The sequence below is a fragment of the Sebastes umbrosus genome, chromosome 3 (genome assembly GCF_015220745.1).
Source record: "Sebastes umbrosus isolate fSebUmb1 chromosome 3, fSebUmb1.pri, whole genome shotgun sequence".
NCBI lineage: Eukaryota > Metazoa > Chordata > Actinopteri > Perciformes > Sebastidae > Sebastes > Sebastes umbrosus.
The window spans coordinates 24,409,340-24,421,087 of NC_051271.1; the positions used below are offsets into that span (position 1 = coordinate 24,409,340).

An 11,748-nucleotide genomic window follows, 5' to 3' on the forward strand; every position below is an offset into this window, starting at 1 on the left:
AATGTGTAACCAGTGTAGCATCGTCCGACACAGACTGTACATATGTTAAACGTGAAAATGTAAATATCAGAGACGTTATATATGACCCAAGAGGGTCGTAGATCTGCCACTTGATCTACTGCATATATGCACAGGTCAATAAGACGTATTAATAGCTAAAATTTCCCCTGTTTTAAGTGTGTGCCTAGCATGGCATCCCTCTCCACTGCCTTCTAAATACACTCAGTCATTGAGTATGATAGGTGATGATTAGTGAAAAGCATATACATGTTAAGCTGTTAATCCCTAATGCACACCGTGCAACCTAACAACGCTGCACACCCCGGCTCTTAATACAGCCCGGCACATAACCTACAGTGCTAATTGCATAATTGCCTGATTTGTTTTAACTGACAGTGGTGCCCTGGCCCATGACAAGGCCATCATTTGCTCATCCTCATTGTCAGCAATTTGCAAGGTGGATCCCCCACTACACACCCACTACACAACATCCAGTACCACGGTGTTAGAGACGGCCATGAATTAAGAATTCATCGCAGCGGCAGAGAGATGAATAAATACAGCCGTTGCTAGATTAATTCTGAGAGACATGGATGCAGGAAGATAAAATAAACTAACAGCAGCAGGCTGTCCACCAGATAAAGTGGGTACTCCATCGTCTCTATGCTGTAATTATTGGCTAATAGTCATTAACCTGGCAAACAGAGGTTTAGCTGTATTGTTTAAAGGACTCTGGGATGCATAATGACAGACTAATATGTCATAGCACTGGGGGAGATGGGGGAGGGGTGGATTAATGAGATTTTACTGGAGGGAGTGTACAAGAAGAGGTGGGGCACGCCTGGAAAATATAGGGGGAAGAGGGCCACATTAAGCTAATTGGAAGATGAGTGCCTACTTGTAAAAGTGCTTCTAATGGCATATTTGTTTCTCTCACAGCATCACAGGGCTAATGCAGGGGAGTGGAGTTGTGAGACTTACTGTAGTAAGGACTTCAGGGTGTTTGTCTATACTCATTCTAATATAATACATGCATGTTGCTTTCTCATCTTTGATTGTTTATTAATTTTTATGAGGGTTATCTGCATTAAAAAAAACGTGTGGAATTTAACATTGCTACTATAAATTGATATCTTTCATGGGATTAGAAAACTGTAGTTGTTACCACATGGACTGAACCATAATCACGTTTGTCCCCTCACCTCCTTTCCTAGACCCTTTTTTGTAATTTGTGTTGACTCTGTGCTCCAAGCCCGACCCCGGCCCAAACGCTTGTTGCCTGGCCTCCAAAATTCAATTGACCAGTGAGCGAGGAGTGCTTGGATAGCCTCCCCTCAGACAGGGTCCAGTGCATAGCAGAACTGCTGACCTGTTCTGACAGCTGGCTGGCCTTTCCTAACACTAATGGGTTGCAGTTTGGCCTGTGTCACTGTGTTTTGGCTTTTGTTTGACTCCATGAGTGGGGAAGTGGAGGCACAGGGTAGGACTGGCAGAGGATGAAATAAATGTCTGAACCCTGTTTGGTTCAGTCAGTGATTGAGAAGGGGCTGGATAACTGCATGTGGGTTTGGAGAGTGACTTTGGTCAAATGATCTTGTTGATGTGTATAAACTTGGAAAGCTTTGCAGTTAATGAATATCATTAAAAGCTCACTTACAGCTTGAAACTTATCCCTCGCGTTTATTAATGGAACTCCCATTAAAATTACCTCCATTTTGGGAACTTGTGGTTCTTATGAATGTTATTTCAATCTCAATTAGACCAGCAAACAACAAAGTGGGGCAGTTAAGAAACTGATATTAAGATGTCTTAAACTGGCTTAAATTGAATTAAATGTGGCCTACCAATGATCCCAAAAATGCATGTACTCTCTTTTCCTATTTACTATTAAACAGAGACACTATTCATTGGGATAATACAATTACATTGCATTTAGAAACATGCGTAACACGCACATATTAATCTTTTTTTGTCACTAGAAAATATTAACTGCTCCACGTCTTAGAACTACAATTTCTTAAGAAATGCTCTGGTTGTGGAACTATTTAAAGATTCACTTTCTAATCGGCTTTCATTTTTTTTGTTTCAATTAAATCAAATGGAAGTACTAATGCCCAGATGGCCATGCAGTATGAAATAATAGTGCCCAGGCTAGAATTTAAAGTCATACCTCCAGGCAAAAAACTCCAGAGCGCACACAGAATGAAAGTGTAAAATGTTTTTTAATGTATATTTAACAACAAATACCCCAGTGACTATTGATGTTTCGTCTCAGAAGAATCTATTTCTCCAGTATATCTGAGGGCATGATATGAAACCACTCACACTTTTATTTTCTCTGTTTTTCTGCTCTTCTTCCTCTGCGTCTCTCCCGTACTCTCTCTCTTTCGCTGCCGCTCTTTAAACATTTATCTTCTGTTTTCTCCTTACAGGCCCTTTGTGCTTTGTGATGTTGGTTTTTACAGCTTTTTACTCACCAGAGTTGCCATTTATCTTTTATAGATGCCAGCAGCTAGGAGCACATATGAAATGTTACCATTTCACTGTGACTAATTGTCATCGCTTGAATTATTCCCTTGATGTCACTGCGCCTGGTCCCACAGGAACCTGTGTGTCTCTCTGTCTCGCTTTCTCCTCTATATCTATCTTGTTCACACAAACACCCGAATCATACCGTCTTATATAACAACAGCAGTGGCAGCAGTTACTGTAAGAGGATCATTTTGTTAAGAGGTCCGTCATCAGCGCTATAAAGCAGGAAGAGATGTGGGCTCATACAAGAGGACAAAAGCACTGGCTCAAACAATCATTGCCTCAAACTTAGTAGCTCAACCGCAAACCAAATTCTCAGGATTTGCCAAGATTCTTTTCCCAGAATCCTTTGCCTTTTCTTGATGTTTGACAATGTGCAAGGAGTCTAAGATTTTTATTTTTCAGCCATTAATAGCAGATATCCGGAAGACACCAGCCAAGTAAAGTGCCCTATTTGGAATAACGCCCGGGTCCCATCGGAATAGTTTTGGTCTCTTGGGATGGTGCTTCTCACCATTAACAAAAATACAGCAACTAGAAATGCCAAGGGTTATTATAAATTATCTATTGTTAATGTTTGCTATTTTACATTTCTGCCCTTTTTCATTTTCGACTGAAAATGTAGTTGACAATGTCCTAAATCACGTGGTTGTTAATTATTATTATTTAAGGTTATGCATCCTTTAAACCTTATTAACATATTGATATGATTAAAATGTTATGTAACCCATGTTATACATCCTTTAGACCTCACTGACATACAAGCATGATAAATATGCAGCCTGCCAAATGAAAGGAACACTGGCTCAATGCCACTGTCAAGGCTTACACACAACCTTAAATAAACATGAGTTTTCCTCTTTGGATGTCCAAAGCCATTCCCTGATACATAGTGTAGCAGTCCCATCCTCCCTCAAGCATTTCACTGCCTTAGAGATGGAGAACACACTGAGAAAAATGCCTGCCAACCAAGGTGCGATTAGTTGCTTGCATTAATTATGCTATTATTTCTGCCATTGTTTTTCTCTTGCTCACACCATTCTGTAAATATCCCCAGGTACAGTTTGTGTACAGAGGGAGTCCCAGCAAGAGTTCACATCTTTTACAAAGCGTTTTTTGTCAGTCTCCCAGATTAACATCCTTACAATGTTGGAAGTCGCAGAGAGCTGCTAATCACCCAACCTCAATGCTTTTGATTTGTTTGCTTGAGACTCACTTAAACTCTTGCCTACTGTCGTCACTGTGTGATTAATGATCCCATTCGCAGGGCTGATTTCCAGAAAAAACAAATGATTTTCGACAAATCTCTGTTAGTTACTTGTCGCTCCAGGAGCCTCTGAATTTCATGTGCAGAAAAGCTCGCCCTTACAAACTAACCCCTGCTCTGTCTTCTCCTTTGACCACGCTGATTATGCACAATCAATAATGGTTTGCATTTTTGTCTTCTCTCTTGTCTCTTTTGGGGCATCTAGGATGCTGCAGGCAAGGTGCTGGACCGCTGGACCATCATGTCCCGAGAAGAGGAGATCATCACCCTGCAGCAGTTTCTGCGCTTTGGTGAGACCAAGTCTATTGTGGAGCTGATGGCCATTCAGGAGAAGGAAGGTCAGGCAGTTACAGTTCCCTCCTCCAAGACGGACTCCGGGATTAGGACATTCATTGAAAGCAACAACAGATCCCGAAGCCCGGGGATCATGACATCACATCTGGAAAGCAGTAGCCCATCCAGCATTCACCATTTTGAGAATATCCCCAACAGCTTAGCCTTCCTCCTGCCCTTCCAATACATCAACCCAGTCTCTGCCCCCCTGCTCGGCCTGCCCCCCAATGGCCTGCCTATGGAGCAGTCTTCTCTCCGGCTCCGGGAGCCCAGCCTGCCAAACCAAGGTGAACCGTTGGACACCAGTGAGTCAGAAGTGTCCCTGTCACCCTTCCGCACAGGCCAGAGCCCTAGTCGTGGAGCCCTGGGAGGCCTGAACAACATTGAACCCAAGACAGAGCCCAACAACAGGGCATCGCCCATCTCACCAACCCCTTCCACCCAGCAGGCTCAACAACAGCAGCAACAGCAGACACAGCTCCAGCAGCAGGGCCAACAGCAGTCCCAAAATCAACCTCAGCAATCCAACAGTTTGAGTGACCACCATGTCCACCACCACTTTGTAAAGGACGAGCAGTCTAAAAGCATCAGCCATGCTTCCTTTTCCTCCAAGATGCATCGCATGCGCCGCATGGGATCCACCTCACGCAAGGGCCGTGTGTGCTGCAATTCTTGTGGCAAAACCTTTTATGACAAAGGTACACTAAAGATACATTATAACGCTGTACACTTGAAGATCAAACACCGTTGCACCATTGAGGGGTGCAATATGGTCTTCAGCTCATTACGCAGCCGCAACCGCCACAGTGCCAATCCCAATCCACGGTTACACATGCCCATGCTGCGCAATAACCGCGACAAGGACCTCATCCGTTCAACCACTGGTACACCTGTCATCTCAAGCACCAAAAATTGTGGCTTCTCACTCACCAGCCCTGGAAGGCCACCACTGGGTTTCACTACTCCACCAGTAGACCCTATGCTTCAGTCACCCCTGCACAGCCCACTGGTGTTCCCCTCCTTGAAGTCAGTGCAGCCTGTCCAGCCAGTGCCCCCATTCTACCGCACACTACTGTCCCCTGCGGACCTTGTGAGTCCTCCAGTGTCACTGCCCACCAGCCCCATCCTACCCACAACCACCAACAGTACCACCCTGATGGACCAACAACATCATCTCCTGGCTGCTGCTGCAGCAGCGGCCTCCCACAATAATGTTCACATGTCAGAGGTAGGAGCCATGTCCCACCGCTTACATACAAATAATGCCAATCACGACCTCAACACTGGCTGCAGTGACCCCACGCCCAAAAAGAAGCCTCGTAAATCGAGCATGCCAGTGAAGATTGAGAAAGAAGTGATTGATGTGGCGGATGAATACGACGACAAAGATGATGATGACGATGACATCCACCATAATCACCACCATCACTCAACCCTTCTTCACAACAATGTCAAAATGAATGGTAACTGTAACAGTAACAACAACAGCGGCAGTGGTACTGGGAACCACAGTGGTGGTAGTGGGCAGCAATCCCCTTCCCAGGACGAGATGAGCCCTGGCCTAGCTCTGAGGGGCATGATGAGACAGAGTGAAGATGAATGCAGGGAAGGGACCGGTAGTGAAGGCAGGGGTGGAAATGATCTTCAAGGCTCTGGCGAGCTACGTTGTATGGGCAGCTTCACCTCTGAGGACCAGGACCATGAAAGAGACTTTGAGAACGAATCTGAAACCTCTGATTCCAAGATGTTCTACCGTGACGAGCTGATAGATGTGGAGGATCAGCAAAAACACAGCAGGGGTGGAAGGTGTCTGGACAAGGAACAGGACGATGAGGGTAGTGAGGAGGCCCAATTGAGAAAGGAAATGGAAGGCAAGGGTCAGTCCTCACCCTCCCCTCATCAGCCCCCTATCAGGATCAAGGAAGAACTCAACGATCCTACTTACGACATGTTCTGCATGGGCCAGTATGGCCTCTATAATGGAGGCATGGCGGCGGCTGCTGCTGCTGCAAGCATGGCTGCTCTGCACGAGAGCTTCATCTCTTCAATGGGCTACGGTGCCAGCCCACCCAAATTCCCTTCTTCTCAATCACCAGAGGGAGACCCATGCTCAAGTCCTGACCCCAAGATCTGCTACGTGTGTAAGAAGACCTTCAAGAGTTCCTATAGCATGAAACTGCACTACAAGAATGTGCACCTCAAAGAGATGCATGTGTGCACTGTGTCTGGCTGCAACGCTGCCTTCCCTTCACGGCGGAGCCGAGACAGGTTAGTGCTACAACTTTGTAATGTAACCATTTCATTTAATGCAGTCGCAGGTAGGTTCAATGGAAATGCTTGATTCAATATTCATCATTTATTATAATTTAAGTTAGGGCGCTACATACATCCACAGACTATACTAGGGTTTCTTTTTTTTATAAAAGTCACGTTAAAACATAGTTGAATAGATATTTTTGTGAGATATTTGCCTTTTCATTTCATGTTATAAAACAAGATTTTGCTGCAGCATTTCATTACTGTATGACATTTACCTGGATAGGCTATCACTTAACATCTGTTAGCTAATTCAACACTAAGAAATTGATTCAGGGGCATCTGCTCCTTGTCAAGTCAGAGTTCAGAAGTGTAGGGTGTCAGGATGTGAAACACATACACACACATTCAAACAAGCACTAGGCCGTACCCATCAACCCTGCAGCTGCAGTGTGTTGTTTACCTGCCCTCACTGCCTCACCTTGTGACAGGGAGGTGAAGGCGCATATATTAACATAGACATCGGTTTGTCAAACCACTGCATTTATTAGCGCATTAGGAGGTGAGGCTAGCCATATTCACCTGGGCTTGTTAGCACATATCAATCCCACTCTGCAGAATATATATATATATACTGTAGCAGCAGTGGCAGCAAGTTGATGCCATAACAAATTCTGGCGGTACATACTGTAACGTCCCCATAAGGGATTACAAAACAACTGTTTTTTTGCATCATGGAAGCACTTGTAAGTGTTAAATTGGACAGCATCCAGATGCTTAATGGGCAATATTTCACAATCCTTTAATAATATCCTTTAGAATTACTGTTAATAGAGAAATAGATACCAAAATAACAGCTGTATGTGAATTCATATTTCAGGGTTTGGCGACACAGAAAGTCGCATTCCCTTGCCAGTCATGTAAACAACTGGGACATAGTGTAAAATGGCCCTTGACAAATTGTAAATTCTCTCTAAAATACACAGCACTTCAAGTGTAACAAATACCTCTCATGCTCACACTCTCTATCTTTTTAATAGAACTCAGCTGTTCTACAAAACAGCCGTACTCATTCTGCTCTTTAAGGGGAACAGAAAAGAAATAATAAAAAAGGACATATCGTGTAGCATCTGTGACAAGTGATACTTTTATTTAAGCAAGGGGCAAATTGCAACATAGTGCACGCTTCCAATTGGGAAACAAATCTTCCCAGAGGGAGCTTTATATTTTTCCTCAGTGTGTTTTGTCTAACCCACACACTGGCTCTGCCCCCCCACCCCCCATCATCTCTTCCTCCACCGCTGCTACCTCCCTCCGCCCCAAACTCCCTGCTCCTTTTCCACCCCGAGCCTTTTATTACATTTGTTGTTTCGGTGGCATCTGTTCCTACCACTGTTTGTTCATTAGCAGCATGTAAATAGAGCAGGTGATTCTGGGACTCTATTAGAATGGATGTGGGAGGGGAACAGGGGGAGCAGAACAGGAGACAAGGTAGCGTTAGTGGAGGTGAAACCCTGCTGCTCACCTGACGCAGCTGTGCCGACAGCAGCAAGATGACAGGGAGTGTTATTATAGCATGCATTGCCTCAGTGTGGTGTACTGCCACCAGTGCGTTTGTTAGCTCCCCTCTTTTGACAAGGCTTTAGGAATAGAGGATGCCCAAGGCGTGACCGACCTGCTGTGTAACATGTGCATGCACACACACAGATGCACACATATGTACAAACAGATAACGGAGAAAACTATTTGCTCTGCTATACACCTTATCTCATTGTAATTAGTCTCATAATGCTGTAAAACAGTTGTTGGATAATTAACTACCTTATCTGAACTCTTAAATAGCAAGAAGAGAGCTCCATAGTACATTTATAACATGAGAAAATATTTTAATGGTAGATAGGAGTTACACAAAGAGTTTAGTAAACTGAAAAAAAACTGAAACTAACTCCATTTGTAATCAGCATATAGTGCTCAGGTTTTTATTGGTGCTGAGGTCGATACTGTGAATCAGACTAAATTAAATTCTCACAGCTGTTTTGTCAGTTATGTAATGTAGTCCCTTCACACTGTGAATCTGCTGTCATGACCCCATGATGGCCCACAGGAAACGTCACTAAACTAAATGAGGTGACAACAGCAAAAAGAAAAAAATAATTATCAGAAAAGAAGAGGAGAAAAGGATAGTGTGAGGGAGGTGCATTTTCACAATTATGCAGCGAAGCGTTTGGTATCAAAGCCAGGGGTGAGTGGAGTGCTTTAGACAGGCACAGAGGGTTCAAACATTAGACCATATTGCACAGAGAAAAGGCAACACCTCAACATGAACTCTTCCTATGCTCGCTCTCGTCCTGTGTCAGCCTGGATGTGTGTGTGTGTGTGTGTGACTCCATGATGAAACACCAGCATGTAAACGCCATTCAAACGCATACAGTGGCAGAACATATGGGAGATAGAGATAACTTTGCAGCGAGGAGCGTGAACATAAAGCATCTTCGGGCCAGGGGGTGTACAGTATAGCTCTGGGTGGGTGAGACCTAAGCACACTATTGTTTCCATATTTTTTCGGTACGGGATAAATTCATAATAGCATATGGGACATATTACTTTGCCGCTGGTTCAAACAGGGAGTGAAACAACAGAAAGAAGGGCATTACATAGCTAGAGGAATCCTGGGGCTTTGAGACGAGTCAATACACAAACTGGGCTCTCATCAAATCTGTCCCTGGATAATCCTCTAATGACATAATGTATGTTTGAGTGTAATGGTGGCAATAAAATGGGAACATAATTTAGTTGTTTTCATAAGCGCATATAAGATTAAACTGCATGAACGAAGACAATAATGTTTAGAATGTTTATTACTAGTAAAGTAGATCAAGTCAAACTCCATTCTTTCTCCTGTTTTGATTTTTTTACCAACAGTGTTGGCAGAAATGATAAATAAAAAAGCTCTGTCCGGTTCACCTCAGACATAGAGGAATGAAACACTTAATACTCTACACAAATTAAAAAAAAAGAACCATTAGAATAACAGCCACATTGAATTTTAATAAGAGGACGGTAAACCATGGTTATTTGTTGTTGTTTTTGTAGCTGAATAATATATGCTAAAGCAGTATTATAATATGCAGCCCTGCCTGCCTTCCTCTTCTCAGTACCTCACAAGCACAGCTGTTGACATCCAGCAACAGGGAAGTCCAAGTAACCTCTGCATATCTGATTAGTCCATTGACCGAGTGAAAAGTCAAAGGCACGTAAACACACCATCAGACACCAGCATCAAAAGCTCCCGTATCAAAGCGAAGAAGAAAAAGGAGGAGAGGTCATTTGATCTACCGAGAAAAACAACCAAGAACCAATGACATTGTCAGAGTAGGACACACTGTAAATGTGCTGCCACGGAAAAAGAAGTACCACTAGTGTTTGTTCACTTTGGATCCCTGCCCTATTTAGAAGATTGTAAGATTTCACACACACATACACGAACATTAGTACACATACTGTACGTACACCCACTCAGGAATGCAGGAAAGGATCATTTAATGTGCCCTTGAGCAAGCATGTAATGTGTGTGTTTTTGAGTGTAAAACAGAGACCAGCATAAGAGTGTGTGTGTGTGTGTATGTGGTTTTACAGTGGGGTGCTTTCTCCCGGCCTCCTGGCTGCCTGCTGCACGGAGGTAAATGATTGCATATTTATTGTGGGGAGCGAGCAGCGTCGGCAGAAGTGTTGAAGAAGCTGCATGATTAACTGCCGGACAGACGCGCGTACCAGTAATCATCACCATTATTGGCCTCGTTAATCATATTTTTCAAACCCGTTGACAGGACTTGCCTTACTGGTCTCATATTTATCAGCCTATCCTGCTTCTCTTTTTTTAACCTTCACTCCCTTCACATTTTAACTTGCCCCTATGTCGCTACGGCAAGTAGCTTCTTGCACATTCCCATGGTGCAGCAGCGTGCAGCCCGTGGTCCCTGCATGGACCACTGCGAACGCAGAGAGTGAAGGTTAATTATGTTGGAGAGTCTCTTTCCTCCCCTCTCCTTCCTCTCTCTGTCTCCCTCCCTTTCCCTCGGTCCCCTCACGGCATGGGGGCCCCGGCTCCACTGCTTCACAATTAGCTCTCTGTTTGTCTCTTATAAACAAAGGGCACGCTGCTCATAGAGAGAATATGTTAGCGAAAGCCACTCACCCCCAGATCAAAATATCTGCTGATTAAAAATACGGGAAAAAAATTACATCCCTTTTATTTATCAGTGACAGTTTCCTTTGTGATGTATTTTGAAGAGAATAAGAGGAATTGTTTTATTCTTCGATAGATCCCCCATGCAAAGCACAAATTCTAGTACATGAAAATGATTTTCATGCGGTATTTAATGCATATTTAATGCACTCATTTATTTGAGGATCCTCAAATCATCGTTTGTAGCTGTTGAACAGACTGAAAGAATGCAAAGCGGACGTAACGGTGACAGAGAGTGATAAATGTTACTAAAACTCTTGTCCTCCCACTTACACCTAAAACCTCATAACACACCCCAAATGACAGGAAAGACAAAGAACCACTCGTGTCAGTTTAACACCACTCAGCCTTCCATCTCATTTACACATTATGAGTCATTTAGACAACACACACACACACACACACACAGACACAGAAACAAGGGCAAGGGCCATCAGATGCACCTAAAGATGATTAACGCCGGTTGGGACAGACACACTCTCGCTCTACCTCCTCTGCACAGTCAAAAATGGTCTCTCTGGAGGCCTCCCCCATCTTTTGGGCAAAGATGAGACTGTCAAATTGGTTTGCCAGCCACATTACTGGCCAACAGGGCGGTAGAGATGGAAGACGGGGGGGCACTAAGGAGTTGGGTTTGGGGGAGGAAAGATAGAGCGTACTGAAGTGGAGTGATGGAGGTGGAGGGGAGTGGGAAATGGGGCAGAAAGTCTAAATCTGATAAATGAAGGGATAAGTGCATTATGCCCACTGTGTGTGTGGATTCAGCGGACTTATTTTGATTATTTAGGGCACGGCGGCATTGCCAACACTGGAGTTAAATAATAATGTTTATGCAAATGCTCATAAACGGGGCTCTTTATCTCTTGAGATTTTCCAAATGGTTACAAATGATATATCATAAAGTGACTTTTTTTCTTCCATTTATTTTATTTTCATATATCTGTACAATAGATTCAAAGATTGTAGTAAATGTGAATATTATTTATTTAGATATTGTTGTAATATTTTAACAATGTGGAGTGCATTTCTGAGTATTTAAAATGGCTAGAGCGCAGACTACTTACTGCATGTTGTTTAGCATGTTTGACTTTAATATCTGAAACTGAGATAGCCA

General features: G+C 43.5%; 1 protein-coding gene and 1 long non-coding RNA gene across 3 annotated transcripts in view; one reads left to right on the forward strand and one right to left on the reverse strand.

The window, feature by feature from the left end:
- The window catches only part of bnc2 (basonuclin 2), a 178,326-nt gene that overhangs the window by 159,021 nt on the left and 7,557 nt on the right, over window positions 1-11,748 (forward strand). For both annotated transcript variants that reach the window (XM_037764117.1, XM_037764116.1), the window contains exon 5: window positions 4,005-6,400. In XM_037764117.1, coding sequence (XP_037620045.1) covers window positions 4,005-6,400 — 2,396 coding nt within the window. The remainder of the gene's footprint in view (window positions 1-4,004; window positions 6,401-11,748) is intronic.
- LOC119484935 overlaps window positions 1-11,748 on the reverse strand; it is a 161,633-nt gene that overhangs the window by 57,237 nt on the left and 92,648 nt on the right. The gene's annotated exons all lie outside the window — the stretch shown is intronic.